The 20,182-nt window shown below is 39.4% G+C and overlaps 2 protein-coding genes across 19 annotated transcripts in view; one reads left to right on the forward strand and one right to left on the reverse strand.

Annotated features, from left to right (window-relative positions):
- The window catches only part of PBRM1 (polybromo 1), a 117,077-nt gene that overhangs the window by 86,535 nt on the left and 10,360 nt on the right, over positions 1–20,182 (reverse strand). For 16 of the 17 annotated variants that reach the window (XM_042929608.1, XM_042929610.1, XM_042929621.1 and 13 more), the window contains 3 exons: positions 14,302–14,449; positions 6,985–7,128; positions 3,660–3,776 (listed from right to left, as the gene is read on the reverse strand). In XM_042929608.1, the coding sequence (XP_042785542.1) occupies positions 3,660–3,776; positions 6,985–7,128; positions 14,302–14,449 (409 nt within the window). Of the gene's footprint in view, positions 1–3,659; positions 3,777–6,984; positions 7,129–14,301; positions 14,450–17,758; positions 18,542–20,182 lie in introns of those variants that run through there. The other variant, XM_042929619.1, reaches the window with a different exon arrangement.
- GNL3 (G protein nucleolar 3) overlaps positions 1–20,182 on the forward strand; it is a 113,782-nt gene that overhangs the window by 71,420 nt on the left and 22,180 nt on the right. The window lies entirely within an intron of this gene.

Below are 20,182 nucleotides of genomic sequence, written 5' to 3' on the forward strand. Positions count from 1 at the left end.
TGACAAAGCTGTACAGCATACTGTTATGTTTGAAGCAGACAGAATTTGATTTTAACCAGCTTCATGAAATACACAAGAGTATGCTGTAGGAGTTTATAGTTAGCATTTGGTAATTATCATTATCCAACTAACACACCATAATTTAATGTTTTAAAAAATTCTAAATTCACAGAATCACACAGTTTTAAATTTAAGGTTCTAACGTATCTATTCCTGGCAATGAAGTAGAGGAATGTTTCTGAATGTTCTCATAAACTCTTAAAACTGCAATCTAAATCACACAATATTATCCTATTTCATATAAAATTGTTAATGGTCTACAAGACATAAGGGTGCATGCTTGTTAGCTTCAGGTTTAAAGCTTTCACTTATTTTGGCCAAATTAATTTTCTACAAAATAAAACATATTTTAAGTAAAACTACATTAAAGAAACAGTAAAATCATAAGCACGTTCTGCTTTCTCAGCAAAGACTACGTCAACACAAGAAGTTAAGCGTGTTAGAGGAATGTCCCTGAAGCATCTCACAAAGCCCACAGTGTGTTCACTGCCTTGAGCCTTTCCTACATCTTTAGTTCCTTAGAGGAAACAACTGAAGTTGACCAAAAGTCAAAAGTTGGTAGGTGAGAGAGGTGTCAGGGAAGGTGAGGCTGTGCTCTCCATGCTCTTCTGACCTGTTCAAATCCTTGCAGCCCGTACAATAACAAAAAGCCAAGAGGTTACAGCCTTCACTCAGTTGCTGGGCTGAGGGCATGATCTCAGGGATGCTACCTCTCATCTGAGTCCTCAGCGTATCCCTTCTTTTTTAACCCCTACTGTGTGTGTGTGTGTGTGGGGGGGGGCGGGAGGGGTTGTTTTTGGGGTTTTTTTGGCTTGATCCAACCCCTTTTCTGCCCCCCTCTTAACCAATACTACTTCTGAGAAACAGTTCAGAAGACAAATTATGACAAGGCCACCCAGGCTGGGATAGCATGTAATCCCGGCTGTTGGGCCCACAATAGTCAGAATCTCCTCTCCCACTTAGCCAGTCCAGCCTAGGAAGGGCTCATAAAGGAAAGGTAAACACTGCTCCACCCTCCCAGCCTCAGTCCTTACTGTCTTTGAAACTGTCACTCTCTGAGGGGCCAATGGGAACCTGCTTTTTCCAACCAACTCCTGCTGCATGGTGTCCCTGGAAGCCGTCCCGGAATGGGGGAACAGAATATCAATGTTTTAGTGCTCCAAGTCACCTTTGGTGGCTTGACCACTAGTGATGATCTCCTGCTACTCAGGAGTAGATCTTGAGTAAAGGCTATACTCTTTTCTCATAGTTTTATTGTGATTAAAGATACAAAAGATTTACCATTTAACCTTCTAAGTGTGTGGTTCGGTGGCATTAAGTACATTCACATTATTGTGCAGTCATTGCCATCGTCCACCTCCCAAACTTTTCATCTTCCCAAACTGAAACTCCATACCCACTGAACAGCAGCTCCCCCCTTTCCCTTCCTGTCAGCCCCTAGAAACCACAATTCTACTTTCTCTCTCTATGAATTTGACTACTCCGAATACTTCCTACAAGAGGAGTCATGCAATATTGGTCCTTTTGTGACTCTCTTCTTTCACTTATGTGTTCCGGGTTCATTCTTACTGTAGTGTGTGTCAGAATTTCATTCTTTCTTAAACGCTGAATAACGCTCCATTGTGTGTATATGCCACATTTCATTTATCTATTCATCTGTCGAAGGACATATGGTTTGCTCCCATGTTTCAGCTACTGTGAATAATGCTGCTATGAACATGACTGTACAAATACCTCTTTGAGATCTTGCTTTCAGTTCCTTTAGGTATGCACCCAAAGTGGAATTGTGGGATCATGCGGTAATTCTAAGTTTAATTATTTGAGAAATCATCATACTGTTTTCCTTTTTTTTTTTTAAATTTAAAACATTTGAAAAAAAAATTTAAACATATGACCAATATCATCATTATGTTTTTGTAATCAGATCCACACTTAGGATAGATAGCAGTAGTCATATATGCTTTCTTTCTTTCTTTTTTTAACTTTTTTTTTAAAGTCTATACCCAACATGGGGCTTGAACACATAACCCTGAGATCAAGAATCACATGTTCTACCAACTGAGCCACCCAACTGCCTCTAGGCTTTATTTCTATGTGAGAACTGTCTTACAACTAGTCAAGACACACCTTTAAATAACCAGTCTTGTCGGTGACTGATGGGGAAAGCTGCAAGCCACTTATCAGTCAATAAGCACTTCTTACACACCTAGGACATGCTGGGTTCCAGCTACATGGCAGGGACACAAAAGAAAATATGATATAATCTTTGTTTTTCAATTCAAGAACCAGGGAAGAAGGTAGATAAATAGTAAATGATCACAAAGGAGTTATGTGCTACAGTGGAGTACCTCTGAAAGTATATTCTTGTCTAGAAATACAAGAATGCTGAGGCCATGGAAATTTTTGTAGTTCCACAGCTAAAGTGGAACTTTAGCTATGTTCATTGCCTTTTAGGTATGAAGCCACAACAGGCCCTCCCACGTTTAAAGTGTCTCACTACTCTAGAAAGTTCCTCCTCTTTGGGGTAGAAGAGTACTAGTCAGTCTCTCTCTTCTCCATCACCAGGAAATCCAGAGACATAAAAGAGGAAGAACTCATTTAGCTTCCTCTCATTCTGTCCCTGAGCAAAGAGAATGTTTCGTCTCTGTTATAAATAAAAGGTTTAGTTTAGGTACTTACTTTGTTATTTAAGAATTACCAATCTTGGAAACAACCCAAATGTCAATTGACAGATGAACGGATAAACAAAATGTGGTATATGCATACGGTAATATATTATTTAATGTTTATTTTAGAGAGAGAGAGAGACAGTGACAGAGAGTAGAGGAGGGACAGAGAGAGGGAGACACAGAACCCAAAGCAGGCTCTAGGCTCTGAGCTGTCAGCACAAATCCTGACACAGGGCTCGAACCCACGAACTGCGAGATCGTGACCTGGGCTGAAGTGGGACACGTAACCGACTGAGCAACCTAGGCACCCCCAGTGGAGTATTATTTAGCCTTAAAAAGGAAGGAAATTCTTCATGGATTCCATGAATGAACACTGGGAAGGAAATTCCATGGATGAACCCTGGAATACATAATGCTAAATGAAATAAGCCAGATATAAAAGGAGAGATATTGTGTGAGTCCTCTTATTATCAGGTACTTAGAGTGGTCAAATTCATAGAGAGAGAACAGAGAATGGTAGTTGCCAGGGCTGGGGGATGGGAGGACATGGGGAATTACTATTGAATGGATACGGAATTTCAGTTAAGGCAATAGACGTACAATATGAATGTACTTGACATCACTGAACCACACACTTAAAGAGGTTAAATGGTAAATCATGTGTATTTTATGACCATGAAAAACAAAAAACAAACAGTAAGAATTACCAATCAAAAACAAATATTTAAAAAAAACTACAACCTTTAGGCAAGTAAAATTATAGAACATGTCTTATGTGGTTGCTATTGAGGCCACAAGAAGGATCTCTCAGCAGCCTCCAATGCCTTCCGTTAACTTACCTTATTTGCTAAGAACTAAGTACAAAACCAAAAACAAAACAAAAATAAAAACACTTTAATTGATCCCCCTGTCTTTAATTACATCACTTACCACTTTAGAAGGCAGTTTCTGAAAAAGCTCACTAATGAGACGTCCTGATGGATTTGTGGCTACAACTATGGCTTCAAGAAGCTGCTCCAGGATCTCCTTCAAGTAACTTGGAGAAGACTGGGAGGAGGGGGTTAGCAGGAAGGAGAGAAAGGAGAAAGACTGTGAGAAAAATCCAAAAATAAATGCCAATATTAAACAGCTTCTAAATTTTAAAGCTAATTGAAAAAAACAACTTCTAAACAGTACTTATTTTAAATGTAAGTTTCAAGAATACCACAAAAGTGCTCTGATGTTGGACCCCCAGAATGATGTATGTGAAACTAATGAGGCTCCTTGTATTAGTTCAGTAACTAAATCTCTTAGATCAGGTCCTTTTACCAAACTCTAATGGTGCCATATGTGTGAAATGATGGAAATACATATCTTTTTAGGGTCTGAGCAACTGAGACAGAGAAAACATGCTCGGTGATACCTGACCATCTCTATATCTGCCGTTCATATCTACTGAAGTGTTGATATTCTGGTACAACGACATACGTTTTTTACCCATGGGGTGCATGGCCAGATCTAACAATAGAATTCAAGCTATCTCAAAAGTGAAGGACTGGGGCACCTGGGTGGCTCAGTCAGTTAAGTGTCTTAGTTCGACTCAGGTCATGATCTTGCACTCTGTGAGTTCGAGCCCCGTGTCGGGCTCTGTGCTGACAGCTCAGAGCCTGGAGCCTGCTTCGGATTCTGTGTCTCCTTCTCTCTCTGCTCCTCTAGCTCTCATGCTGTCGCTGTGTCTCTCTCTCTCTCAAAAATAAATAAACATTAAAAAAATTTTAAAAAGTAAGGACTATTATTAAGTCAACTAAAGTATCTCATTTCTGCTCTGCAGACTGGCTGACTTACTCCTCCTGCCTTAGCCATCATTTCCACATGAGAAAGTTTATGCCCCAAAGAGTACATGGCAGGGAAGGGTCTGAGTCTGAAGCTAGTTTTTATTGTGAGCAATGGCATGTGTCAGTCAAGAGTTATATTAAATGTACTTCATGTCCAAACCATGTTTTGTACATATAAAAGAAAGATTAATGGTATTTCTGGTTTAAATCATAAAAGCACTGTTATTTGCGTCCTCATCCATCCAACATGTCTTTTTTATTTAGTATAGTCTCAATTTTAAGGTCCAACGTTAACTCCACAGAGAGCAATAACATCTCTTGGGCCTTGTGCATCGTATCTGGAAATAGCAGACACACAACAAACATTTAACATATAAAAAACATGTGATTAGCTGTGAGTCCCTAACCATATAAGCTTAGAGAACCACCAGAACACCAATGATAGCAGACTAAAAATAACCCATGTTTAAGTCATTTACTTCCTGGCTGAAACACAGCACCACAGAGTTAGCTTCAAAGAGAGGAGAGTTCTATTCTGCAGCCAAGATTCCTCTCCTTCCAACCCAACTAGCTACTTTGGAAACATGCATTGCACGTGACAAAGGGAGTGGGGTGTGCAAATGCATTCATAAACCTATTTCCACAACTGGGAAAACTCCAAGGAAATCATTCTGAATTTAAAAATAAAAGCTTGAAAATTCCCTCTCTCTCCACAAGAGCTTAGAATAAGGAAGAAGCTTGGGAGGTATAAATATGAGTGTGCAAGATCCTCCCAATTTCTCACCAAAAGAAACATAGGCAAGTCCTAAATGTAGGCAATTTCATTTTTTGACTAGAACCTTGGAGGCCTATAAGACTCAGCCCTCTGTAGGTAATGTTCTACCCGAGAAAGCATGGGGTAAGCTGCTGTTCCTGTATTAATATCAGAGAGTAAAATTCCAGGGAAACCCTAGTTAACTGCCTTCTACCTATTTTATTTTAATTTTTTTTAAACGTTTATTTATTTTTGAGACAGAGAGAGACAGAGCATGAACGGGGGAGGGTCAGAGAGAGAGAGGGAGGGAGACACAGAATTGGAAACAGGCTCCAGGCTCTGAGCTCTCAGCACAGAGCCTGACGCGGGGCTTGAACTCACGAACCTCAAGATCATGACCTGAGCCGAAGTCGGGCGCTTAACCGGCTGAGCCACCCAGGTGCCCCGCCTTCTACCTATTTTAATCATTTAACTGCGAGAAAGAAATTGACAAAGTGCCTAGGAAGTACATTTTGAGACTCTAGTTACATTTTTGAGAAATTCACCCTACCACTTCTTTTTTCTGTGTTGAGAGTTTCAGCAAAAGGCCTATTTAGATTAATTTAGGGAAGAAAGGGGAAGGCTCTGCTTTAGGTATCTCACTATTTAGCTACAGATGAGATGTCCTTCCTTTTACTATCCTTTTTCCTTTTTTAAACATGTGTGTTCACTCATCAAGTATTTAACAGTACCTACATGCCACACACAGTCTAGATGCCAGGAACAGGTGAATAAGGCAGTATCTTTTGTGGAGCTATCATTCTCCTTGGTAGAAGACAGAAAGTAAACATGTAAACAAATAAACAAGCTATTTCACATACATTGATACAAACTAAAGACCACAGAACAGAGTGATGTGATGATGGGAAAGGAGGGATGTGAGGCAAACAATTTAGACAGAGGGTCAAGAAAGTCCTCTCCTAGCTGACATTGTTTTAATGGATGTTACAATCATGAAAAAAAAGGGAAGCCTGGGTGGCTCAGTCAGTTGAACGTCCGACTCCTGATCTCGGCTCAGGTCATATCTCACAATTTGTGAGTTCGAGCCCCATGTCGGGCTCCTCGCTGACAGTGCAGAGCCTGCTTGGGATTCTCTCTTTCGCTCTCTCTCTGTCCCTCCCCACCCCCCCAAAAAAGAAAAAAGAACCATGAAAAAGAGCAAGTCACAGAAAGAGCCAAAGGAAGCACATTCTAGGCAGAAGAGCAACTGCAAAATTCCAGAGGCAGGAGCATACCCTGGCATGTTCTAGGAACAGCACCAGTCTAATCTACAAAAATATCCCTAAGGTGATTCTCCTGATTCTGCAACTTTTAATCACAACACTGCCCACCCTTATAAGATACCTCAATCTAGCAATACTGAACAATCCTTGATAATATGAAGGTTCTCCTTAAAACTGGGCAGGAAATATGCATTAATGTAAGAGCAACTCATGAAAATAACCACTCATGGCATACACTGTCCAGGATGTCCTAGTATCCCTTGCAATTGCAGTGGGGCTCTCTGGCTGTATGCCCCTTTGCCCTCCTAGTTACCAACACAACTCCACAGGAAGCCCAGCTGCCCAAGCAGCACAGAAGAAATCACAGGCAGGGCCCTTGTCTACCTCCCAGTGGTCCATCTCACCCATTCCAGCTGCACACTTACTCCTTCAGTCACTGTGCCTTGATTGTCTTGCCCATCGTCATCATCATCTTCATCATCTGCTTCTCCTTTCTGAACAAACTCATTTCTTGTTCGAAGGTACAAATCCCAGAGTTTGCAAGCAGCTTTATATTCAGGAGAATCTGGCTGTACATTAACAAAGAGAAGAGAAAAAAATAGCACTTTAGTTATTTTATTGTAAGTCAGTGATTACTTTTAAAGTATCCTAATCCAGAAGAGACTAGTATTCTAAGACATAACTTTGAAACTTAATTATAAATTTAGAAACCCTTGTGATTAAAGATACACGGGCCTTAATTCCTCCTTGGAACTAAGTGTATGTTTTAAAGGCATTCTAGAATCATATTATTTTATTGATTTATAACCTACTACCTCATTACAGAAAGACTTGAGGGATAATATAGATGATTTGCTAAATTAAGACAAATTATTAGTGATACACTATGAAAAACACTTTTAAATTTTATTAAATTTTTTTTTTCATGTTTGTTTATTTTGAGAGAGAGAGAGCACAAGCAGGGGAGGGGCAGAGAGAGAGGGGGAGACAGAGAATCCCAAGCATGGGGCTTGATCTCACAAACCATGAGATGATGACCTGAGCTGAAATCAAGAGCTAGATGCTCAACCAACTGAGCCACCCAGGAGCCCCAAGAAAGACAATTTAAAAAATAAGACCCAATTTAAGGGATATAAGTAAAAAGGATAGAAGCTAATGATTTTTCTAATACTACTTCTATTTTTTAAAACTATTTATTATTTTATTTGAAGATTTATTTTCCTGAATAGGGATGAACTCAAACTGAAACTTTCCAGTAAAAGCAATGCTGGATGCAATCTTAAAACCAATCAATCAAATAAACAAAACTTCCAAAATGCATCCATGTGCTGCCAATAAGGAGTAAGCTATGTTCAAAAAAGCAAGAGTAGAGGGGCGCCTGGGTGGCTTAGTCGGTTAAATGTCAGACTTCAGCTCAGGTCATGATCTCACAATTTGTGGGTTCAAGCCCCACATGGGGCTCCGTGCTGACAGCTCGGAGCCTGGAGCCTACTTCCGATTCTGTGTCTCCCTCTCTCTCTGCCCCTGGCCTGCTCACACTCTGTCTCCCTCTCTCTCAAAAATAAATAAACATAAAAAAAAATTTTTTTAAAAGCAATAGTAGAATAAAAGCAGGAACTCAGATGAATAAGCAGAACACAGAAGCCAATGTTCACCTGAGGATATTTTTTATTTTGTTTTGTGTTTGTTTTTTTTTTTTTTTTTTTTGTATTTTAGAGAGAAAGAGAGAATCTCAAGTAGGCTCCATGCTCAGTGTGGAGCTCAACACAGGGCTTGATCCCATAACTCTGGGATCATGATCTGAGCCGAAATCAAGAGCCAAAATCAAGACTCAACCAACTAAGCCACCCAGATGCCCCTCACCTGAGGACATCTGTAAGACAAGATAAAGCTAAGCTTTAGTTTTCAAGGCTCCCTGAGGCTACAAGAACAAGAGATATAGGTCAAGGCCCACCAAAAGCTGGGATTCCAAAGGCCACAGTTGCTGTGTAAGTGGGAATTCAAAACAATTCAGCCTCCACCTCAGCCTCCACACAGTTCAACCTGTTCCTATCTCAAACCATGGCATTGCAGGGAGAAAGAGAGGTACGGGAATGCTCTGCTCTGAGAACTCTTCATAAGCTAGCCCTAACAGAGACAGGCCAGTGCCTGGGATAAGCAACACGCTTCCCTGAATGAACTCAACTTCAATATAAGCCTCAAAGGATCTCTAGAGATCAAGTTCCAAGAAATATGAGCTCAAGGTTAAAATCCATGAAACACACAAGAGTGATATCAGCAGAAATGACCACAAAATCAGACATGCAAGTATTTCAGATACTGGAACTATCTGCCACAGAATTAAAAATAAGTAGCTTGAACACGCTTAAAGAACCAAGGGGGTAGAAAATATAAGTACAGAAGACCCTGAAAAAGAAACTATTTCCAAAATATGAAAAATATAAAATTAAAATGTAAGAACTGAATAGATTAGTTTAAGAGGAGATTACAAAGTAAACTGGCAGAACTAAAGAAATTACCTAAAAAGTAATATAGGAGGGGCACCTGGGTGGCTCAGTCAGTTAAGCATCCGACTTCAGCGCAGGTCATGATCTTACAGTTTGTGGGTTCGAGCCCCGTGTCAGGCTTTGTGCTGACAGCTCAGAGCCTGGAGCCTGCTTTGGATTCTGTGTCTCCCTCTCTCTCTCTCTGCCCCTCCCCTTCAAAAATAAATGTTAAAAAAAAAAAAAAAAAAGCAACACAGGCACTATAAAGGGAACTATGAACTGTTAGGAGAGACAGAGACCTGAGGGAGGTCTAACAGAACCCCAATCAGAGTTCCATCAGGGGAGAGAGAGAGAGGAGTGGGGCAGGGGCAGTATACAAAGACATAACAGCTGCAAACTTGTCACAGTTGATGAAAAACACCAACTCCAAAGATTTAGGAAGCCCTACAACTTCCAAATTATACAAAGAAAAAGACATTCATATCTAGACATATCACCATGAAACTACAGAACACAAAAGACACAAGGAAGATACCAAAGACAGCCAGAAAGAAAAGATAGCTAACCTTTAAAGGAACTAAAATTATACTGACAGAGAACTTCCTGATGGCAATAAAAGAATAAAGAATAGGAGCACCTGGCTGGCTGAGTAGGAAAAGCATGTAACTCTTGATCTCGGGGTGATGAGTTCAAGCCCCACATTGGATGTAGAGATTACATAAGATAAATAAATAGACTTAAGAGGCGCCTGCGTGGCTCAGTCGGTTAAGCATCTGACTTCGGCTTAGGTCATGATCTCACAGCTTGTGAGTTTGGGCCCCGTGTCGGGCTCTGTGCTGACAGTTTGGAGCCTAGAGCCTGCTTCAGATTTTGCGTCTCCCTCTCTCTGACCTTCCCCCACTCATGCTTGCTCGTTTTCTCTCTCTCTCAAAAATAAACACTAAAATAACTTTTTTAAAAAGAATAAAGAGTATAATGCAAATAAAAACAAATACCATATATAAAACAACATTACTTTATGGGATTAAAAATCTGTCAACAACAGCGGCACCTGGCTGGCTCAGTTGGTGGAGCATGGGACTCCTGATCTCGGAGTTGTGGGTTTTAGCCCCACATTTGGTACAAAGATTACTTAAAAATAAAATCTTAAAAAAAACCCTGCCACAACAGAACTAAAATACAAAACATCAGTAGCATAAATAGGGAGATCTGAGTTGAGTTATGCTAAAGTCTTTGTGTTGTTAGAGGGAGGTTTAAGATGCTGATTAACTTTTGACTTTGATAAGTTAATTATGCATATTAAAACTTCTTAAGAATAGATTATCAACAGATCTTAGAATCCCCAAATCACAAGAAAAGAAGAGGGAATAATAACAAAATGAAACCAAAAGGCAGAAAGAAAAACAAAATAAGAAAAAAAAAATTTACAAAATGAAATAGAAAGTAGAAATTTAGATGACAGGAATACATCCAAACATAATGCTAATTACTAAAACTGTAAAGACATGAAATGTTCCAGTTAAAAGGCAAAGATTATCACCTGTATTAATAGAAATTCATGTATATGCTGTTTACAAGTGATATATCAGCATGAAAAGGTTGAAGGAAAAGAAGGCAAAAAAATAAACTAGGTAAACATAAAAATAAAAGCTGACATAACTACACTAATATCATATAAAACAGACTTCAACAAAAGACACTAGTAATGATACAACAGAACCCCCCCAAAACTTCAATTTGCTAGGACAATATAACAATTTTAAACTTGTATGCTCACATTTGCATATTAAAACTTAAATAATACACAAAAATACATAAAGCAGGAGGGCCAGGGTGGCTCAGTCAAGCATCTGACTCTTGACTTTGGCTGAGGTCATGATCTCATGGTTCCAGAGTTCGAGCCCCCTCATCAAACTCTGCTGATAGCGCAGAGCCTGCTTGGGATCCTCTGTTTCCCTCTCTCTCTGTCCCTCCCCTGCTTGCTCTCTCTCGAAATAAATAAAAAAGATTCTCTCTCTCTCTCCTGCCCCTCTCCCCTACTTTGCATGAGCGCTCCCTCTTAAAAAAAAAAAAAAGAAAAAAAAAAAAAACAACTAAGAAAGCAAGCAAAAAAAAAAAAAAAGGTGGTATAGCGATATAATAGCATATTATATAGTCATAAGAAGGAATGAAATACTGGGGCACCTGGGTGGCTTACTCAGTCAGTTGAGCCTCTGACTTTGGCTCAGGTCATATCTCGTGGTTCCTGAGTTCAAGCCCCACATCGAGCTCGCTGCTGTCAGCACAGAGCCTCCTTTGCGTCCTCTGTCCCCCGCCTCTATCTGCCCCTCCCCGACTTGTGCTCTCTCTCAAAAATAAATAAAACGCTAAAAAGAAAAGTTGGGAATGCAAGCTGGTGCAGCCACTCTGGAAAACAGTATGGAGGTTCCTCAAAAAACTAAAATTAGAACTACCCTCTGACCCAGCAATGGCACTACTAGGCATTTATCCAAGGGATACAGGTGTGCTGTTTCAAAGGGACACATGCACCCCTATGTTTATAGCAGCACTATCAACAATAGCCGAAGTATGGAAAGAGCCCAAATGTCCCTTGATGGATGAATGGATAAAGAAGATGTGGTATGTACGTACACACACACACACACACACACACACACACACACACACACAATGGAATATTACTCAGCAGTCAAAAAGAATGAAATCTTGCCATTTGCAACTACATGGATGGAACTGGAGGGTATTATGCTAAGTGAAATTAGTCAGTCAGAGAAAGACAAAAATCATATGACTTCACTCATATGAGGACTTTAAGAGACAAAACAGATGAACATAAGGGAAGGGAAACAAAAATAATATAAAAACAAGGAGGGGGACAAAACAGAAGAGACTCTTAAATATGGAGAACAAACTGAGGGTTACTGGAGGAGTTGTGGGAGGGGGGATGGGCTAAATGGGTAAGGGGCACAAAGGAATCTACTCCTGAAATCATTGTTGCACTATATGCTAACTAATTTGGATGTAAATTAAAAAAAATAAAAAATAAAACAAGTTAAAATAAAAATAAATAAATAAATAATTAAAAAAGAGAAAAAGAAATGAAAAGTAAAGAAAGAAGTACTAATATATGTTACAGCATGGATGAACTTTGAAGACACCTCCGTGAAAGCAGCTAGTAACCTAAGGCCATACAGTATTCGATTCCATTTACATGCAGTGTGCTGAACAGGAAAATCCACAAGGAAAGAAAGTAGATTAGTGGTTGCCAGAGGCAGGGAGGAAGGGAAATGGAGAACACCTGTTAATGGTATGGTTTTCATCTTGGAGTAGTGAAAATATTCTGGAGGTAGATAATGGTGATCTTTGCACAACTTTGTGAGTATACTAACCCTCCCAGAATTCTACACTTTTTTAAAAAGTGTGAATTGTATCTCAATTAAAGAAAAAAAAACCATAATATATATACACACAATATTAAGAATAAATCTAATAACATTTTGCAGAATCTTTATGAAGCTTTACTAAGATAAATTAAAGAAGACTTAAATAAATGAAGACATATCAAATTCAAAGACTGGAAAAGTCAGTATCACAATTATGTCAATTCCCCAAAATATGATATAAGGAGTCAATGCAATCCAATAAAACTTCCAACAATTTTTTTGTGCTTGACCTAACATACTAATAATATAGACATGTATGAGAAAAGGGCTGAGAAGGGGCGCCTGGGTGGCTCAGTCGGTTAAGCATCCGACTCTGGCTCAGGTCATGATCTTGCGGTCCGTGAGTTCGAGCCCCGCGTTGGGCTCTGTGCTGACAGCTCAGAGCCTGGAGCCTGTTTCGGATTCTGTGTCTCCCTCTCTCTCTGACCCTCCCCCGTTCATGCTCTGTCTCTCCCTGTCTCAAAAATAAATAAAAACGTTAAAAAAAAAAAGGGCTGAGAATAATCAAGAATGATCAATAACCAGTGCTTTCCTTACCTAATAAGGAATTATAAAGGCATAATAATTAAGGCAAGAATGTAATAGCCCAATAATAGATAAACTTGCCAGAACAAAAAGAACAAAATAAAAGGCCAGAAAGGGACCCATGAGTACATGGAAATGGTGTCAGCACTGACAGAGCAAACAAATATGGAGAGGTTGCCACTTCAAGGTGCTGCTTATCCCTGTTAGGAAAAAAAAAATAGGTCCTTACCTCACAGAAGACACCAAAAGCCAATGTGAGCTGCCTTAAAGGCTTACATGCGAAAAACAAACAAACTTTTAGGAGAAAATATATAAGAACTTTTTTGTTTGTTTGTTTCAAGGTTTTAGTTGAGTTCTAGTTAGTTAACATATACTGTAATATTTAAGAGAAGAATATCTTTGGGCGCCTGGGTGGCTCAGTCGTTAAGCATCTGACTTTGGCTCAGCTCATTATCCTACAGTTTGTGAATTAGAGTCCCACATTGGGTGAGCTCGTGCCCCACTTCAGGTGAGCTCATGCCCCACTTAGGGTAAAACACGAGCGGCAGGTAAGCTCCGCTTCTCTCCTTCTCTCTGCCCCTTGCTCACTTGTGCCCTCTCTCTTTCAAAAAAAAAAAAAGAGAGAGGAAGAGAGGAAGAGAGAGAGAGATTATCTCTATAATCTTTGAATAAGAGGGATTTTTGAAATAAGACACAAATAACAAACTACAAAGACTAATAAGTTTGATTATATTAACATAAAAATATTCTGTTCATCAAGACATCACAAAGAATGAAAATAGCTACATAGTGGGAAAAGATACTTGCAACAAATACAACAAAAGAGGATTAGTCTCTACAGTATATAAAAAATTTCTAAAAATATGAAAATGACAACTCCAGAGAAAAATGGGCAAAAGATTTGAACAGACTCAAAAGGAACAAAAATGGTTCATGTTATATGAATCTTCAGTCTATTTTATTTTCTTTAACATGTTTATTTTTGAGAGAGCACGAGTAGGGGAGGAGCAGAGAGAGGTGGGGACAGAAGATCCAAAGTGGGCTTTGCACTGACAGCAGTAAGCCCAATGTGGGGCTCGAACTCAGGAATTGTGAGATCATGACCTAAAATGAAGTCAGATGCCCAACCAACTGAGCCACGCAGGTGCCCCCAGTCTCTTTAGTAGCAAGAGAAACACAAACTCAAACCACTCAATGAGTAAACACTACTTACCTACCAGACTGATAAATATTAAAAAAGCCAAATTATTATCAAATAGGATACCTTCCAAATTTGATGGTTTCTTACCTTATAATAGGCCTTTGCATTGTTAAAAAGGAGCTGGAAGTCAGCAGTCAGCAGATTAACATCATCATACTCTTCCATTTTTAACTTTTGTTGGATTTTCATCAAATCAATGGGCTGAGAAACCACTTCATAATAGTCTGGTTGATTTCTGTTATAATTTTTTTAAAAAAAGTATTAGTCCAAAGCCTATGAAAAGTTATATTTCAAAACTATTTTTTGTCCAACATTCCAAGTGACAGAACATATTAGACTTATTCCATTAGAACTAAAAGGGAGTAACAAAAGGTGCATATGCAAGGCCTTTTTTAAGTATATGTTAGTGACATAAAAACCTAACAACGCTTGTGATGATCATTTTTATGCTAAATATTTAAGATTTAGGGCACTAACACTAAAACTATATGTATCTTCTGCAAATGAAAATAACTTACCTTTCATGTTCAATAGTGGCTGAAAACAGATTCAGGTTTCAAAACTCTTTAAAACTTATTTTCTGTATGACCTTCACTATCCTCCCTTCCAAGAAATAATTACCATCCTGGATTTTGTATTTACCATTCCTATGTGTTTTTCTTTTTTTAATAGTTTGGTCATGTTTATTTGTTCTTACGCCCTTTTATCTTTGGTAAGCTCTTTGTGCCAAGGACCACATCTTTCTTCTTTGTAAGTTTAGTAATTGATATTAGAGAAGTTTATACATAACAGGCACTTGATAGTACTTGGCAGAAAAAGCTCCATGGTCACCAAGCAAAGGTCATACAGGAAATTTCAAAAGTAGTGTTTTTTTTAAGTTTTTTTTTTTTTTTTTTTTTTTTTTTAATATTGAGAGAGAGAGAGAAAGAATGTGAGCGCACACACATGTGCCGGGGAGGAAACGAGAGAGAGGACAGAGAACCCCAAGCAGGATGTCAATGCAGAGCCTGATGTGGGGGCTTGATCTCAGGAACTATGAGATCATGATCTGAACAGAGACCAAAAGTTGGACACTCAATGGACTGAGCTACCCCGACGTTTTCATGGTTTTTTTTTTTTTAATGTTTATTTATTTTGAGAGAAAGAGAGCATGAGTGGGGGAGGGGCAGAGAGAGAGAGGAAGGAAGAGAATCCCAAGCAGGCTCCATACTGTCAGAGCAGAGCTTGACACAAGGGTCAAACTCATGAACTGTGAGACCAAAACCTGAGCTGAAATTAAGAGTCAGATGCTTAAGTGACTCAGCCACCCAGGTGTCCCTCAAAGGCAGTTCTAATGATAATGTCTTAGGTTGGGTTTTGGGTTCATGGATGTTTATTCTTCTTCTTTCTGGCTTTTTTTCAAACGAAATTTCATGAGACAAGTATATAAGTGACTATTTCTCTCAATTCTCCTTCAGGGGTAGGTAGTTAACTCCATTCTAGATGTATAAGAAACCTGTTATTACATACAAAGAATGTCATGGTCATTAAGGCTTTACTCTCTCTTGGGACTGTGATTGACATATTATAGCCATATATGTAGGATATATTTAATTTTTAAAATCATCTTATTCTGACATAAAAATTGCAGTAACAGTACAAAGCATGTTTCCCGGAACCACTAGAAAGCTGCTCAGATGAGGTCTTATCACCCCTAAATAGTTTAGTATTTCCTACAAACAAGGACCACTGCTCAACCAACAAAATCAGAAAACTGACTTTGATAGTATCACTATCTAATCCTCAGACCCCATTCATGTTCTGCAACTGTTCCAAAATCGTCTTTTATAGCAAAAGGATCAAGTCCAGAATCGCATGTTGCATTTAGTTCTATTTCTTTAGTCTCTTTCATTCTGAAACAGTTCCTCAGTCCTTCCTCAACTTTCAGGATCTTCATACTTTTGAAGATTACGGGCCATTTATTTTATAGGGTGTCCCTCAATTTGAGTTTGTCTGTTTTCCCAATGAATAAACGCAGGTTACACTTCTTTGGCAGGACTATGACAGACATGATATTGTGTTCGTCACACCTGATAAAATATTAGGTGGCACACAATTTCAACTTGTCTCAGTACTTAGGCGAGGCTGAATTTGATCACTTGATTTTAGTGGTGTCCACCAAGCTTCTCAATTGCTCCCTGTATTTTATAGAGCAGTACCTCCTGACTATATTAAGTCCATTCCTAATCAATTTACTCATTTATTTATATCCATATGGATTCCTGGATTCCTATTTGGAAGTCATTAAAATCCATTAACTATTCTGATGTTCAATCTGTTCAAGGTTGGGCCAGTTGGAATCCTTTCAAGATGGTTTCTATTCTCTATGTCCTTTTGACACCCATCACCCTTTGAACATCTGCTTACTTTCTGGCTGCCTAAGATATTACAGGCTCATCTTGTACTTTCCCTGCCATTAAAATCAGCCATTTCCCCAAAGAACTACTGGTGTGTTGCTGCTCCCAGGCTGTGTCAATGGACAAAGCTGTGGATAGACATAAGCTCACTTATACCTAAATTTCTATTACCAACATATGTTGGAAACCATGAATTCACACCAACGTTTCCAATTCCAATCCTACAACAGAGTTCATTCTAGTTTCCTTGCCATATTTGTACTCCCTTTCTTAGATAATGAGAAGCCCGGGTCATATTATTCACAATGTATCTACTACAATGATTCATCTCCTGTATGTAACCAATCTCCTCTTGCTGCTGTCTACCCGGACCCCACAAGGCTTCTCCTCACCTCACTAAGGCTATAGCCCCCTGCCTGGGCTAGGTCACAACCCCAGCAGATGTCCTCCCGACCCCATCCATGATAGGCCACTACCAACACCACTCTCCCAACATGGACATCCTCCCCTCTCCACTCAAGCCTCCAGACCCTGTGCCAGGAAGTCCTACTACATGACCCCCCTCTTTCCCATGCTCAAGCTGACACTCCGTGACGTGATACTGCTACTGTCCAAACCCTCTCCCCAACACCCCAACACCTGTCTTCCCTGTAGATGTCAAGCTTGCTCAGTCTCACCTAATGGCTTCTGGATTAAGTTCTTCAGGAAGAGAAATGAGGAGGAAGAACAAACTGAATTTTTTAAAACTTTTACCAATCATTTATGATTTTAGTGAACTATAAAATTAAGTATGAGGGAAATAAAAGGAGTACTCATTCTGCTATTCAGACAAAGTACAAGAACATAAAGGTCTTAGCGAGTAACAACAAAGGACCACCTAGGCCTAATATCGATGTCGTCAGTGGCATCAAGGGACTTTCCTAGGGTGAGCGTTAGGGCTTTGTTAACCTGACGTTCACAATGGCTCTCTCCACCTGGACCTGACAGGCCAGTCCACTGCTCCTTGCTGAGGCTGGACCTCAGCAGCCTTTCAGGCTTGGGAGATTATCTGTAGACAACTGAGCACCCAATGAGTACATGTGCCTAGAAAGAACACTCTCTCCCAGAAGCTCTGTGAGAGGGCTCCTCACAAACATTTTCAGACTTACCAGACAAAACAGAAATCAGGATCCCCAGATTTCACTCTCTGTGATAAGGTTAAGAGAAGGTCCTCATCTTTTGAAAACGAAATAGTTCTACTAATTTTTCCCGCTTAAATCAACATACGGAAAAGAATAAAATAATAAACATTGTCCCTATTCATCTAGAGATAAAAGCACAATCAGTATTCTTTCAGACTTCCAGGCACACACATACACAAACAGCACTGTGCAATACATACATGTTCTTGCATAGCAGCTTTTCTCTTTCAACAATAGGCGAGGGCACCCTGCTATGATATGGCAGAACAGTCAAACCGTAAGTGACATTTTTAACCAGAAAAGTGAAAAATACTAGGCTTGACAGGCAGAGCCTACTGGCTATCCCCAAATTCATTTTCCCTTATCCTCAGGATGGCAGCACTCTGAGCTGCTGTGTGGGTACTAAAGAGCATATTCCCCAGCCTTGCTGCACCCAAGTTCTGACCAATACAAGAGCCAAGGTGTACGATACCCTTAACAGACTTTCTTTTTCCTATGGGCTGAAAGACAGCTGTGCTGGTGAGCCATCTCAGGCTATACAGCTAAGAGCGATACCCCAACGACAGCAAAAGAAAGACGGTTCCTAGACCCTGAGAACTTGACAGAACAGAACTTTTACATGAGAAAAAGCAGTTTTTCTTGTTTAGGCCATTGTTAATTTGGGTATCTTAGCACAAGTAGCTTAATATACTAATCAAAACAAAGTCTCAAAAAGAGATTCACAATTGTGTAGCTCTGAGCATTACTGCTCCCCACAAACTCTTAAGAAAACATACCCATTCCAAAGAAGGTAGAGCTGTCCTCTGGTACAGCACTGGGGGAAGGCAATCAGTGCTCACAGGGTGCCACATCTTGGGAAGCAAGGAGACAGTGCTCTAGCACCCAAAGTCTGTATCCTCCACCCCTCAGGACTCACTAACCTGCTGGGGGTGGAAGGCAGCAGATGGGCAGTCCTTTTCAATGAGGGGCTTGTGTGCTCCAGTACGATGCTGTTCCTCTATACAACATACTGGTTAAGAGCACTGGCTCTAGAATCAGAAAGACTGGAGTCTGTACCCTGGTTATCTTTTAGTAGTTCTGAGAACTTGTGCAAGTTCTCACCTATAAACCATGATAATAATATTTTACAAGTTTGAACAATATGAAGAAAGTACTTGGCAATACATCTAATATATAGTACGAAATAAATATGGGCTTTTATTATATGCTAACTAAGTAACTTTTAAAAGATGACTATGATAAACCAAATGAAATCTGGAGAGTTACCTCATTTTAAAAAGAACCCTTCTTTTTTAGCCATGACTAATTTACATTCTTTAATTCAGGATGTTGTGCTGTGTTCTTAATGGCTCTGCTCTCTGAGGTGAAAAGTTTGCCTTCAACTTCAGCTTGGCATTAACAACCACGAATGAACCTAAATCTTTAGTTAACTCAGTGTACTAGTTTCCTAGAGCTGCTGTAAAAAGCTACTACAAACTTAATGGCTTAAAACAACACAAATTTATTATTTTACAGAAGTCCAAAATGGGTCTTGCAGGGCTAAAAATCAAGATGTTGGTGTTCCTCCTGGAGGTTCTAGGGAAGAATCCATTCTTCACCTTTTCTAGCTTCTAGAGGCTGCCTGAATTTATTGGCTTGTAGCCCTCTTCCTCCATCTTCAAAAGTCAGGAGTGTAGCATCTTCAAATCTCTCTCTGACTCTGACTCTTCTGTCTCCCTCCTCTCTGTTTAAGGACTCTTGTGATTACACCGAGCCCATCTAGATAATCCAGGATAATGTCTCCAAGTCAGAGTCAGTTGGTTAACAATTTAATTTCTTTCTAGCATGTAATCTAACATATTTATAGGTTCTAGGGATTGAAACATGGACATATCTGGGGACCATCATTCTGTCTACCACACTTCTGTATGTTTTCAGAACAAATAACTTCAACTTCCTGAGTTAGAAGGGAATAGTGATGTTATCTTGATAGCAAGAGAAGAAGGAAGTTCTAGTCAGGGAGAACATAGCTTCTAAAGGGAGGTGTGTGCAATGTGCATACTAGGCCAGCAATTTTTTTTGTTTGTTTCACTGGACTACAGAAGTCAAGCCCAAGAGTATGGGGACAAAGCAAAAAAGCAAGATGAAAACAATGACTGTGCGCTCTCTGTATACTTTGAAAAATTTACTTCTTTTAATGATAACAGCTATAACTTTAATGTTACCTTAAATGCTATAAATAAATTTTAAAAATATGCTTCACTCTCAAGAACTAGAGAAAGAACATAAGCCCCAAACCAGCAGGAGGAAGGAAATGATATATAGAGATAAAAGAAAACAAAAAATAGAAAAACATAAAAATCAATTAAAGCTAAGAGTCAGTTTTTTGAAAGGATCAATATAATGGACAAA

This window comes from Panthera leo, chromosome A2 (assembly GCF_018350215.1).
Source record: "Panthera leo isolate Ple1 chromosome A2, P.leo_Ple1_pat1.1, whole genome shotgun sequence".
Classification (NCBI taxonomy): Eukaryota; Metazoa; Chordata; class Mammalia; order Carnivora; family Felidae; genus Panthera; species Panthera leo.